Here is a 14,954-nt window from a genome sequence, read left to right as displayed (position 1 = left end):
CTATGGGTGTCATGGCCAGTGTCCCAATACCTTTGCTCAAATAGCATAAAGTAACTCTTGTGTTTGACTTATGAAACATGATTTTAAACTTTTTAAAGCCCAATGACTTGAACTCAAGTACCATCTCACCAAGGTAATTTAGAGAAACGTTGAGCTCTTGTATGTGGATGAACACTGAGCCTTTTGGGATACGGATGACCTCTTCATAACCTGAGAGATAAACACAGAAGTCAAATTACAAACAAATCCTAACATTGGACCATACAACCTGCAATACCAGTCAGTATTGTGAGCACTGATAAGTAGGGAAAGAGATTTCTTACTTGATCTTCTGCACCATCTCAACTATACACCTGTACAGTGTGAGAACGACATCCTTGCCTGATGTTGACAGTCCACTGAAGGCCATAGACTAACGAGAAATAATTCTAAACGATCATGCACCCACACACGCTAACTTAGTGGACATCCTGTCAAAGCTGTTAAAAAATATTCTCTTCTCTGGACAACAAGAGAGGTGATGCGTGAGTAGTTTTTACCTCTGTGGGATGCCGATGGACTGAGCAGAAGCTACAGATTCCGGCTACATTCCCGGGCAGACTGTCTCAGCCGCCCTGCTTAGCCCTTTGCACACTAAATAAAAATAAACCGCCTCTTCACTTGATTCCCTCAATCTGTTTTCCTGTCCCTTTCATTTTTTCTTTTACTGGCGTCACCTTTGCTTTGCTTTTTTCAGCTCTACTCTGGCAGGAAGCTGGCCACTGCAGCCCTGCAAATAACTTTAGTCTTACTTGAGGATGAAGGAATGAAAATGGAGGCATACAATAATTCCTTCCAGTGCTTCAACCACAAGAGGGAAGGAGAGGCTTGGCAGGAAACCTCTTTATGCAGCTCTGAGAGGTGAGAAAGGCAATGTTCTAAGTGTCTAGATGAAGGCGTGGAAGATTAGAAGGACTGGGTCTGAGGGTTTTGGCTGACAGACACAATGAGAGCAGAAGTAGATGGAATCAGTTGGTCTATGTGGTGGACTTGGAGCGAAGAAGCTATAAATCTTGAGCAACTCGCCACCACCTACCACAGCGGTGGACTTGACGGATGTAAAGAGACTTCAAGACAGTCTTTCAAGGCTTATTGCACATTACACAATAAAATGCTCCACAAATATGGAGAAATCTCTGGAGACAAGGAGTCCTTTTTTCAATTTTATAATAATTTGGCTCATTCAGTGTTGTGGCCATTGTTGTCTCTCACACAAAGAAACCCTGACTGAAGACTAGAGATGGAGTTTAGAGAAACCAAATATGCTATTTACATGATTCGGGGATTTTGCTGGTCATTTAGCTGAATAAAAATTGCTGCAGATGTTACTTCGAGATATCGTCAGATATCTGTGGAATGGCTTACTGAGGTAGGTTTAAAGTGGGGGGAAAAGAACTAAGTTAGATATAAAAATGCAATGCAAATTAAAAGACAGTTTGAGACACACTTTTGTTCGCCGCCACCGTTGGGCACAAGCACGTCATCGTGCGCATTCTTCTTCGTTGGTTTACGTCGCTTCTTCGCAGCTGGAGGACTAGGCATCGAAACTGGGGACCGAATTTTTTTAATTTGAACGGTTATGGGAGAACCCGAATGTTAGTCCCGTTTCCAATCGGCTCTCAATTCTCGATGCCCAACCGTAACGGTGAAACATGTGGTTAGCTTGTCTGCCTCACAGTCAAATGTTTCTGGTTTCCGATCTTGGCTCAGGTCTATCATTGAGGAGCTCACATGTTCTTCCTGTGCTTGTGTGGGTTTTCTGCAGGTGTGAGTGTGAATGGTTGTTAGTCCGTCTGTCCCCTGTGATTAACTGGAAACAAGTCCAGGTTGTACTCTGCTTCTCACCTAAAGTCTGCTGGGATAGCCTCGAGGTCACCGAAACAGGATAAGTGGTAAAAAAAATAGATGAGATGAGAATAGAAGTCTTTCACCTCCTTCTGCCAAAGAGTCATTGAAGACTCCCTCCACAGACTCGCAGCTGCTGCCGTCACCCCCGCAGATCCGACAGCGGTCCTCACGAACTTCTGAGTTAAGAATGCGATCGCAGCCGACGTGCTGCGAGAAGAGAAGAGAAAATGAGCCGTGGAGTCGCTCGAGGTCATGGGTGAAGGGGCACAGTCAGTGAATGGAAAGGTGTCAGAGGCCAGACCAAGGGATTACCTCTAATGTCTTCCAGGCCCTTTATCCCGAAACACAAAAAAATCAGATGACATGTCCAGATGTGCTTTCTGATCCTGGGCAGACATTATGCTAAAGTAAAGGGTGTCAACACCAATATGCTTCATGATGAGCAAAATAGGTGGTCTTCCCCAAAATGAGAATAGAAGTCTTTCACCTTCACTATTGTCTTTATACTTTCACTCTTGTCTTTATTAGCCAAAGTGACATTTGCTTATCAACTATTATATGTTTATCATTAATTTCAAATGGATTTGACCATGATTCAACATCAGATTTGTAATTAAAGCCTCTGAATTATCATCAAATTACATTCAGTATGTGTTATCTGGTCGCTTTACAATGAGGGAAGCGAATACTCAAAAATCTGCAGTGCGTCCCAACTGGCAAACATGCAGACAATGCTTGCCAGATATCATTCACAACATTAACATAATTTGCCTTTATCATTTACTCGAAATCAAAATTTCTCTCGTGTATGCTAACCCAGTGTATTCATTTAAAACATATTGAAGGTCCATAGAAATCTTACAAAATGATGGTTTGCACACAGGTGACATTGCCACCTGACAGTGGCATCAGGTCACCCAAATATTACAAAAATCTATCAATATGATGCAATTACTCCACTGCAAATTGCAACCCCAATTACGAACACATAGTTAAATAAAGACCTCTCTGACAGTGTCAATCAAAACGGATAATGATTAGGACCTCCATTCTGAGTTACATTCCTTTGTAATTTATTTACTGTGATCTTCTTTCAAGCACGTTCCGAACAAATTATGGTGACAGTTCTCATGTTCATTATTTTGATTTATTTAACTTAATTGCACTGTCAAATCTTCTCTAATTTAAATGTTGTTTTTTTTTCAATGAATGATTAGGATAGGCTCCAGCATGCCCGCAACCCTAGTGAGGATAAGCGGTACAGAAAATGGATGGACGGATGATTAGGTTGAGGCGGCACGGTTACCAACTGGTTAGCACATCTGCCTCACAGTACTGAGGACCTGGGTTAAAATTCGGCCTCCGTGTGTGGAGTTTGCATGTTCTCCCCGTGCCGGGCGTGGGTTTTCTCCGGGCACTCCGGTTTCCTCCCATATTACCAAAACATGCACGGTCGGTTCATTGAAGACTCTAAATTGTCCTTCGGTAGAGTTTGAGTGGGAATGGTTGTTTGTTTATATGTGCCCTGCGATTGGCTGGCAACCAGTTCAGGGTGTACCCCGCCCGATGTCGGCTGGGATACGCGCCAGAACACCAATGACCCAAGTGAGGATAAGCGTTTCAGAAAATGGATGGATGAATTAGGTTGAGTGACTGGGATGTCAAACTTGCTTTCCTTAAAAAATTGTGGATATTTGCTCTCGAGTGTTCTCGTTATCTTTGTAAATGAAGAATTGTTGAACTCTTACATGATAAATATTTTGTTACACAAACATGTAAAGGCGCTCGATAAAGTCAATCACCTTTTTTTAAACAGTTTTTGATATTCAATATTCTTTACTGTGTATTTTACGCTGAATTAAGTAAGCAGCAAATCAGCTTTATGTCTTTTTCAGTTGGGCCTGGAAACTGGAATGACATGCCTTTTGTCTGCACCGGCATGTTGTGTTTAACGGGACCATCTGTTCCTGGGTTATTTCCCTCCCTACACCCGCCCCTTCTTCTATTTATGCCTCGTCAGATTCCAACTTTGGAACTACAGTCAGCATGTCATTACAAAAGAGACCAATATTTCTCTATGTTGTCCCCAGAAAACCCAGAAGCCTTAATACAATATATAATAGAGAGAAAAGCCTCCTTTCTAGTCCCATACAGGACAGAATGATGATACACATGAGGAGAGAAAAGAGAGAACTATAGAGAAGGAGAACGAGAGCGATAATAAGAGCACACAGTGAATGAAAACCAGTGTGCTGTCCGGACTGACTCACAGCTGAACTGCAAGGTCACAGAGTACAGGGGAAAACAGAGGAGAGGGGAGGAGGAGGTTGGAGAGAACAAGAAGGATGCACATAAACAAAATCCTCTTGTTGGATGAGTGCAGGGACTGCAGCTTTCCTTAGTCAACCTAAGACATTCTAAGAATGAGTGGATAAGAAAGAATGTGCTCTGTTTAACTCCTCTGACCAGTATAGGCAGGTGTCATTGTACAACGTATCAGGCACTGGACAACTGCCCACTGTTCCACACGGTCATAAAAGGGTATACAGTCGGAAACAGTTTCTGATCTATTCACTGTTCTAATGTACCCCATAGGATAAATTACTGGACTCCTAGGTAACTCTTGCAGGTTCTCCAGGGCTAAGTCAAAGTTATGGGTTCAAAAACAGTACCTTTGTCTCAAGTTATGATTGTAACTGCAAAGGTACAATTTTGCACAATGAGAGTGTGCATTCACCCCTGACTGTGTGAGTCAAATGCCATGCAATAGATACATACACATACAGAGTCCACGATTCACGATTTAGAGTTCTTTTCCTACCCCAATTTGTACATTAAGTCAAAGCACATGGTATTTTATCACTAACCTACACTGAAACAGTAGTAAAGTCACAAAAAACAGTATATATTTGCATGAAAAATACTTTCAGCCATATAGAAAAATCTAATAAAAAACAGTATGGCGGTAACTGAGAGCGCTTTCTTGTGCCGTGCGGCGGCATTCTAACACCACTGCGCAAAGTAGTTCATTGCACGCTGTTCATAACCTTGAAACACCATGTATCGGCCATCGTAAACTAAGGATCCCTGTATACCTAAAATACCTAAAAACTAGAGGTGTGGTCAGGAATTGGTTGTGAAGAGATACAATACTAAGCAAATGTGGTAGGCAACCACTATATATATATATATATATATATATATATATATATATATATATTATTTCTTGAATAGATGGGGAAATACCGCCAACAAGCATTTTCCACGAATAATTTTAACAATTTTTAAAAAATCACTAAAAAATCCTCAAATAGGGGAACCCATGAGTTCCAAACCGCAAATATGCGGGGGTCCACTGTATATGGAATTTTATTGTTAACAACTGTATCTTGTCTACTGTTTACTCGGTCATCAAAATGATCGCAATGAAAAAAACTCATTAACGAGATAAAGTTATACATTTGCATAGCACTGTACATCCAAAAGACAGAAAGAACAGAGCTAAAAATAGAGCCATATATGAAAGTCATCAGACATTTTACATCATTAACAGTCCTTAATGATTGGCAAAAAAAATTGTTCCAGTGATGTCTGGTCCTCAGTTAAATAAACATTAGCTAAATGTTTTTCTTTAATTTCATTATAAATGGAGACATAATGAGACCCCTAATAAAGAAAACCTAAGTTTCCTGCCAAGGTTAGATTTTTAAATGGAACTGCTGTTGATGCGGCTCTTCAGCGGTGGCAGTTTTCCAAAAGTAAGAGTGGATCCTCTAAATCAGGGGTGTCCAAACAGGAAAAATGAAAGATGCAAGGGTCACATTGACATTATTAAAAACACTAAACGCAATCCATCAAGCGATTATGTATTAGAGATATTTTGAGAAACTGCTACATCACAATCACAATCTCACATCAAAATCTCTGTTAAAGGTGATAAGCAAAACGTTTTGGATCCACTGAGCAGATCACCATATTACTCAGAACCAAAACATTTTGCAATCTGCAGTAAGTTAACAATCTTTAAAGCAGTGTTTACTTGAGGATCATAATGAATCATTAATGTGATATCTTCACAAATGTAGACCTTGACACAGAGCAGAAAGTGGAGGAAAACATTTTTGCTTCTAAAAAGGATTACCTTTATTCCTGAAGCATTATAAAGAGACATTTTGTTACTATTTTAGTTGTAAAGAGTTTCTTTGCAGATTTAGAAAAGCTCTTCATAAAACCAGTGTATTATTAGTAGTAGTAGTAGTTGTCAGGTGCGTCGCACCCTTGGAGGATGTAGGTGTCACAACAACCCAAAATGTTCAACACCCACACCCAATAGCGCTGTGGATCGTGTCAAATGTTACTTTTTGTATATGCGGCGGGCCACTAAAAAATGGACGGCGTGCCGCAAATGGCCCACGTGCCGTAGTTTGGACACCTGCTCTAACTGCATGCTGTCCGCTCATATCTAGTAGCTGACAATCTTACTACTGTAGCTCACCTTACACTCGCCATTTACACACACATCCAGAGAGTCGTCTCTGCATGGTGTGCCGTCAACCACTGCTGGCGCACGCTCCGTGTAGAAGTTGTATCCCTCTGCTAGGCAGTTCAGAGAGCATGTCTTCACCCCACCTACACACACAACACATACATTTCAGTTCATTCACAAGTACCTCAAACAGCTACAGACACGAACATTTGCGATTCATTCAAAACTATCTATGAGAAATAGCAAAGTAAAAGAACTGCTCAAATTCTATTTCCTCGTCATGTCACAGGTCTGATATGCCACTTGTTGCTAGGCAGAAATTGTGGTGCCCAGTAGGAAAATGAAATTATTGTGCAGGCAAACCGCATTCATGTTGCCTTTTAAATGACAAACTAGAGGCTGATGGCGCAATATTCCTGGAACGACAGCAAGCAATAATAGGAAGATAGACAGTAAACACACTGAGGAAATTACAGTGGATCCTCATCGGTCAACCATAATTCCTTGACGCTGGTGGACCAAATTTAGAACCATTTTCCCCCAACATAATGAAAATCAAATTATTCTGTTCCAAGCCTTTATTAACTGTACGGCCAATATTGAAATAACTACTATAAGGTAGGGAAGCATAGAAGACCTAGCATGCCTGCCTCACAGTTCTGAGTTTCTGGGTTCGAATCGCAGCTTTGGCCTTCTTGTATGTGGTTGGCATGTTCTTCCCACACTTGTGTGGGTTTTCTTTGGTACTTCCTCCCACGTTCAACAAAACATACATATTAGTTCATTGATGACTAAAATTTCCAACAACAATGGACAGCTTACAGTCTAAAGTCTCCATAGGTGTGAATGTGAATGTGTTCATGTGTCATGCATAAAAAATGTCATGCATGCACTGGCGACTGCATCTTGGCCAAAGTTAACTGGGATAGGCTCCGTATCACTCGTAACTCTTTTTAGGTTAAGCGCTATAGACAATTTATGGATGGGTAGAAGTAGCTAAGACAGAACACATGTTTATAAGTTCTACTTGGTCCCATTTCCTGTTCTATGACCATAATCACACTTTTTGACTTATTTGCTGTAGCATCACAAAAAAATAAAATAAATAAATAAAGTAAAACAGCTGAAGTCCCACAGGATTTGCTGACGTCTTGCATGACTCAACGCCTGATTATGTCGACCTTCGGGAATATATATTTACAAAGGTTGGTTGACCTCCAAATTGTTTAACTTGAGAGGACATTTGACTTTGGAAGTTTCAGTCAGTTTTTACCAAATCCCAACAACCCATTATTGACATGCATAATTCCATTTATCTGACATTAGGGTAATCAAATCCTGGTTGTGTTCACTATTTGGACTAGTGAGTACAGACAGAGGCCAATACATAGTCATCTATTAAGAAAACCTCATTCATGTTAATAACCTCACTCTTCACCCTCTCAATTTAATTATACAGTATTTCCATGAAATGAACAGTAAAAGTGCTTTCCAGTCAAATTGTGTAGCAGCATTGATGCCGTTCAGCAACAGCTCCTCTGAGTGGCTGTTGACATCCGTCTATGCTGGGTTTGTTTGTGTTGGCAGTGCTGAAGGAGGTACAGTATGTACTGGCAGGTCACAAAAATGATAAAATGGTCAGACCATGGAAAACTGCAATTCCCATAGTGCCTAGCTTTGGCAGGGTAATCACTGCTCGCAGCTGTGTGTGCATTAAAACTTGCAGGCTGTCCCATGGTATATGGGGGTTAAGTGTGAAGGATAATTGTTCTTAAAAAGAGCCCAGTCTGCGACGGGCTTATTTAATGAGATGTCCTTGGCTGTCTGGGCTGAGAGGTGACGGCTGTTTCTGTGCTGAGAGCTAGTGATTGCATAATTGTGAACTAAACACAGTGCGACAAAGAGAGGGGTTCAGGAAGAGGAGCAAGGAAGAACACGAGTGAGAGAAATGTGATCCTGAGAAGTGAGCCAGGCCTGACAATGACAGTGCAGTGTGATCTGACCTGAACACACTGGTCCTATTTGAACAGCTGCAACAGATTTGCATTGTAGAATCAGCTGTCTGAAGTTGCAATTGGCTTGCCGCTTATCTCCGTTGAGTCATTATGCTAGTGGAGGCCAAGATTAAAGGCAGTTTTGTAGTCGAACCGATTTAGATGTCACATTCAGTGTAAAAGAGCAAGGCATTGCGGGATACAAGGGTTCGCCACATGCTGCTGCATCTGCGGATACTCTACTGTATGTATGTGTGATGTGTAATGTGTAATGTATTTGTTTTTTAAAAGTAGATGGGATAGGCTCCAATGCCCTGCGACCCTAACCAGGATGAGCGCTGTTGAAAATGGATGGATGGATGGACTTCATGTATTGAGTTTTGTAACACATTTGACTAAATAGGTGATTCACTACTGTTTATTTATTCAGTGCACTCATAAAACACACACTCGCTCACCTCCTCTGTACGGCTTCCACATGTAGAATTTTCCTCGGAAAGGAACACTATCAAAGTTGGAACACTGCATCTCCCGAAAGTCCCGTGAGCCTACAGGGCAGTCCTGTTACACGCAGAAACAAAGTTCATGTTCCATGGTTCCTACATGTTGACCAAAAGAGTGATAATGACGATGGGACTCACATCGATATTGCAGGACCTGTAGCGTTTTCTCTCCCCAAGACAGTACTTTCCACCAATGGTTGGCCTTCAATCAAACACAGACAATCTGGCCAGTCAGACACATCTGAGTGCAATTTAACACTTTAAACTTCAACACAAGGGTGGCTTCTCATCTCTATGCTGTCTGTTTTCATAAGAATATTTTCAATCTCACAGTCATCAAAGACCATTAGGACCACATCTCTGGCCACAGACAATTACATCTTTAATTACACTTTTAAAAGTACGGCAGTCATACAATTTAGAGAGTGGTTGTAAGATGGCGGGGAAATAAAAACTGCTGAATTTAGTCATCTTTATAAGTTAGATGCGTTGTCGGTATATCTCCATGAAAATCTGTGACAATGTAAAGATTAAGTTGACCTTAATAGTTCCACAAAAACATTTGCTAAGGAGCAAATGCTATGTTAGCATTCAAGCTAATCTAGTCAATCGCTGTCAATGTTAAGAAGCTTGTGCTTTGTCTTTCTTTTGTAAAATTACTTTACCTGTGCTACAGGTTGATTGAGAAGTTTGTTGCATTCTTTTTAGATATTTTATGTATTGGTAATGTTTACAAAAATAAAAATAATGAAAATAATTACTATGATAAGTAATACAAAGTCATAGAAAATGTACATCTGTGTTGCGGACTCACCAAGATGGCTGTTGTGTAATTGGATTGGTAAAGTAATTGGATTATATACTGTACAATCTGAGGTTGTCAGCATTTTTTATTCTATTATAGCATTTATTACTGCTCAGGACCTCTCAATAGAACGTAACTCGGTAACTTATACTCTTACTCAATTCCAGTTTTAGACAAACACTTTGACTTGTACCTGGCTAAAATGTCAGTAATTACACTATTACTTGAGTAGAATATTTCAGAAGTCTTTTAGTACGTTCTACTTCTAGTAAACACCCGCGCACACCTGCCAGACCTATTCAGATAGCTGAAAGGGTTACCTAGATGTAGTAACGTGACCTGTCACAAGCTGAAAGAATCAATTAAGGGGGATCTCCCAGGTTTACTTCAAGACACCCAATGGCAAGTTGATGACAAAGCCGATGTGTACCTCGGGCTATCGCAGTATCGCATAGAGGAGGTGACACCACCCCCACAGGTCCTGCTGCACTCTTCCCAAGGGGACCACAGTCCCCAGCCCCCATCTACACCTTCTGGACGTGTCCCATATGCCACGCAGATTCTCTTGTAACACCACTGTAACACATAACATGCACATTGTGCAGAAAGCTCATATTCACATGCAGGGCACGTATTGGAATGAGGAAAATGGGGAAAAATAAGGGCCCCAATTGACTACGGTACTTTGCGAATTTATTTTTTTTATTTCTCCGCAAAATCAATAATATACTGTACAGTGGGTACAGAAAGTATTCAGACCCCTTTAATTTTTCACTGTATGTATATACTTCTCATTGTTTATTATATATTCTTTACCCCTTTCTCAATGGTGTTGGTCTGGCAGATGGTTCCTTCTGCAGCAGGAATGCTACTGGTGATGCATCGGTTGCTCTTGCTCATGCACCATAGCTCACTGCAGACCTCCTATGTGTGTGTGTGTGTGTGATAGAGAGAGAGAGAGAGAGAGAGAGAGAGAGAGAGAGAGAGAGAGAGCGAGAGAGAGAGAGAGAGAGAGAGAGAGAGAGAGAGAGAGAGAGAGTTTCAAACTTACTGGACATAAACATTCTAGTGTTACAGTGTTATGCAAAGTCTCATGCCAAGAATGCTATAGACCAGTGGGGTCCAAACTACAGCCCGGGGGCAATATGCGGCCCGCCTTCCATTTTTTAGCGGCCTGCGGCTTGTACTCAAAATAACATTTACTTTCTATTTCTATTTTTTTTAAAGAGTCGGAGGGGGCAGCGTGAAAAATGTGGCTGTCAGAAAAGTGGGGGGTTGCGACACCCACATCCCCAATTCAGGACTAGTACAACGATAACTACTCGTAAAAAAAATTGTTTAATATTGAGCTTTTGTAGATATCGTCAGCCTAACAGTTATAATTGCGGTGATTTATTTATTTATTTATTTATTTTTTGCATTTTGAGAAAATAATAAAAAGCACAACAAATTCAACATTTTCAACTTCATTTCAACCTTTGCGTATTAGCATGACCTGAACGACTGAGAATCTACACATACATTAAGAAAAAAAAAATCGAGCAAGCATATTAGTATGTTTTTTGATATTGTGACAGTATGATAAAAACGACTCAGGCTATTACGCTATTAGGCTAACGATATGCAAGATGCGAAAAACTATTTACAACTAAAATAGAAACATTTCTCTTCATTACAGTGAATAAAAATAAAAGCAAAAATTGTTTCCTCCACTTTCTGCCCCTTGTCAAGGTCCAATTAATGATTGGCAGCTTGCTACAATTTGCGAAGATGTTTTGGTTCTGAATCAACACAATGCAGGGGCGGATGTATTTTAGTGGGTTACACGGCTGTGGGTCAGGCCAAAATTTGCTTTATAACCTTTAACAGAAAGTAACTACAATTTATAAACATAAAATTGTTTGGTAGACTGGTTTTACCGTGTTTAAGAAATTAAATGCCAAGAATTTCAAAGTGGCCCTTGGATTCTTTGTTATTTCTGTATATGGTCCTGCTTTAGACCAATTGCAATCAAATTCCAAAATCTAGGGCAAATTTACGAGAAACCTGAAATGTTGCAATAACCAGCATTGATCAGCCACTTACTGTACATAACTTAAATGTAAGGCTGTAACCAAAATTTTAAAAAAGCGCTGATCAGAATACTCACTGCATATTTACATTGTCGAGATCTGACTCCATACTGGAAGCGGCACTGTTCATCTGCGTCGTAGGCCTGACCTGGGGCTGTGGTGGGGTACACAAACTCCTGCTTCGGGGGCACATTGTTCAGACAGGATCCCATACCCGAGCTGCAATACGCCAAAAACAGCCAAAGATTTTATTTATAAAGTAAACTCCAGTATACTTCTTGCATAATTCGTAGAAAAAGTCACATCAATGACGACTAATTGTTGAAGGATTTAAGCATCCTCTAGTTGGATTAGTTGGATTATCGTTTTAAAATTACACCAGTGTATGCTGTTTTCTGACCATATAATGTTCAATAGAACACTAGTGATTTTATCCACATTTTTGTGGTGTTGCTGAAATCCGAGAGGCTGACTCACTCCAGAAAGCTGGTGATGTAATCCCTGCTGCAGGCCGACCAGATGAAGGGGTTCGTCTTCATGGTGATGTGGTCGGCCATTAGCTTGGCCGTCTCCTGGGTACGGGGCCCACACGCATTACCAATACCGTCATGGTTCATTCCAAACCTTAGGTTTTTGAAAACAGCAATGATACATAATGATAGTTCCCTATTTTATCTGTACAGTAGTGGCTTTTATACATTGCCACTTTTGACATTTACATTTGAGGTTTGCAAAGTAATTCTTTGCAGTTTCAGCTTGCTCTTATTTGGATCCTTAACCAAAAAAAAATAAATGTTGCGTACCAAATTGTCAAAATGTGAGTGAGGAGGAGTTTGTGCAAAAGCTGTGGTTCAAAATACTGTAATACTTTTGTGTCTACTGCTGTGAGATGTTCTGATTACTGTGTGTGTGTGTGTGTGTGTGTGTGTGTGTGTGTGTGTGTGTGTGTGTGTGAGTGCCGGGACACTTCATTAAGCATACTTGCACAGCCTAATACATTAGCATAATTGAAAAATCTACCATAACAAATATAATAATGCTTGGGTAATTGAAATCCTATCCCAGCTGACTTCAGCCGAGAGGCAAGGTACACCCGGGGCTGGTCGCTCATCAATCACAGACAATTATCACGTTATTAAATGAATACATCTCTAAAAGAGGTCAGTCCATTCCACTAAACCAGTTGTATTTGTATTTCAGTCCCATTTTGTCTTTTTTCTCTCGGACAGTATGCATGTATGCATTTTACTTACGTATGTCCAATTTCATGGGCAATAGTGAAAGCTGTTCCAAGGCCAATGTCCTCATTGATGCTGCAGCTCCTCTCTGGCTCACACATTCCTCCAACGGGAGCAAGACCTGCACAACAAAGACACACATTCAAATACACACTCCTTGGAGATAAGTAACAAAACAACAGATCAGTCCAACAATTGTCCAAGTTATACAACTGAGAGCATTGAGACACGGAAATATGTTTCAATTTCAGGCAGAAGTATGACAAGAGTGAATGTTTTAAAACATATCTTGTTGTTACCTAAAGTTTCACAGGGCTTGTTTTTTTGGATGCAAATGTCATACCTGTGGACAGTAAAGAAACAAAACAGGCTGTTAATTGCTTACAGCGTACTTACAGTGCACAAGAGTACACAGTTGTACATTACAAAATGTATCACATTATGGACATGGAGTAAACAACAAGGCTAGAGACTGATAGAATGTTATTGTTTTTAAATGAACAATAGCAAGAATCCATGAACAATGACACGTATCTTTGAGCCTCAGCTTGATAAATAACACCCATTGCAAAAACCTGATTTTATTTTTTATATCCTGCAACAAGAGATGTTGTGTATTCTAGTCAAAATAATAGGAAAATATTTGTGCCAGCAGTTGTGTTGTTTTGTGCAGCACATTCCAGAGGCAACAGCATCAGGTTTTTATCAGTTTAACATGCCATTGTCTCCTCTGTTTTGCTCCAGCAGTAACATTGAGCGAAACTGTGAAAGAAATAAACTAGAAATTTACATCAGAGCAACCTTACTTTACTTTTACTGTTAGTATTTATTTTTTGCATTCATTTAATATTTTTTGTCTGTTTAAAAGTACCCTATTTTGCTAGGTAAAAAGTTGCACAAATAAGAGCAAAAATAAAGAGGGTCCTGCTTTACACCTGTAAAAAGCATCAACGACATAACTCGAGCAACAGCTCTGGACGGTTCCACACAGTATATAATCCATCCATCCATTTTCTGTACCGCTTATCCTCACTAGGGTTGCGGGTGCGCTGGAGCCTAGCCCAGGTACACCCTGAACTGGTTGCCAGCCAATCACACACAGTAATTAATAATCATTTAATTGCATTAAAGCAATGTTTAAAATGTAAAGACTGTCCTTTCCAGCCTAACACAAATTTAGAATCTGTAACGTCTCTGGTATACATGTACACTTTTATGCTTACTCATACAATCTTTTGATGGTATTTATAAAGATGTTTCACTATGCCTATATTTCGGAAAAATAAAAACTTTTCACAGGCCTGATAAATGAAAGGAGTACATCTGTTTTTTTATTCCTTCCATCCGCATATTAAGTTATTGCCAGATATGCTGAGGCAAGCAGAGCAGACCCAGCTGTTGTCACTAGAAAAAGGACAAGACAGAGCCTGCGTCTCTCAGAAAGTTCCTCTTTAAAGAAACGCTTTTTTGGAAACACATAAACAAAGGCTTAACATTTCATAAATTTGCATTCCTGACCTGGTGATGAGTACAGCAGTGTCATGGTGCGCGATGCCATTGTCAGGGATAGCGTTTCCATAACTGCTCCGGTGCTGGATGGATTTCTGCCATTTGCAGAAGCTGTCTAAAGACTTCCCTGCGTGGTGGTTAATCTCTAATGTAGGCTGGTGGAAACAGAGGGGAAAGAGAGGAAATATGCACAAGAATTTTACTCAACTTTGAATCATGCTGTTGATCATAATTTGTGCAACCTGTTTAACAGACAGCAGATTGAACCAGCTACATTTCAACATAAATTCATAATGAAGGTCATACTGAAACAATAACAAAAACATCATTATGTCTCATTTTCTTCTGATGACAGACTGAACACAGGTTTCAAACATTCATTTTAACTCAGTATCCTTGCCCAAGCCTGCCTGGCAGTCTAGCCCCATTTGGTAGCGATAACCAGAAGACAGGAGACAGA

The 14,954-nt window shown here is 40.3% G+C and overlaps 1 protein-coding gene across 1 annotated transcript in view; it reads right to left on the bottom strand.

Moving 5' to 3' along the window:
- adamts10 (ADAM metallopeptidase with thrombospondin type 1 motif, 10) overlaps positions 1–14,954 on the bottom strand; it is a 41,921-nt gene that overhangs the window by 7,359 nt on the left and 19,608 nt on the right. The window contains exons 8-19 of the mRNA XM_061684046.1: positions 14,504–14,649; positions 13,285–13,328; positions 13,001–13,106; positions 12,225–12,371; positions 11,825–11,966; positions 10,492–10,599; positions 10,106–10,251; positions 9,009–9,072; positions 8,826–8,928; positions 6,383–6,516; positions 1,971–2,094; positions 130–210 (exon numbers count right to left, since the gene is read on the bottom strand). Of these exons, the coding sequence (XP_061540030.1) occupies positions 130–210; positions 1,971–2,094; positions 6,383–6,516; positions 8,826–8,928; positions 9,009–9,072; positions 10,106–10,251; positions 10,492–10,599; positions 11,825–11,966; positions 12,225–12,371; positions 13,001–13,106; positions 13,285–13,328; positions 14,504–14,649 (1,345 nt within the window). The remainder of the gene's footprint in view (positions 1–129; positions 211–1,970; positions 2,095–6,382; positions 6,517–8,825; positions 8,929–9,008; positions 9,073–10,105; positions 10,252–10,491; positions 10,600–11,824; positions 11,967–12,224; positions 12,372–13,000; positions 13,107–13,284; positions 13,329–14,503; positions 14,650–14,954) is intronic.

The sequence above is a fragment of the Phycodurus eques genome, chromosome 8, assembly GCF_024500275.1.
Source record: "Phycodurus eques isolate BA_2022a chromosome 8, UOR_Pequ_1.1, whole genome shotgun sequence".
NCBI lineage: Eukaryota > Metazoa > Chordata > Actinopteri > Syngnathiformes > Syngnathidae > Phycodurus > Phycodurus eques.
Note: the sequence above shows the minus strand (reverse complement) of the source record. Positions and strands in the feature narration are given on the sequence as shown.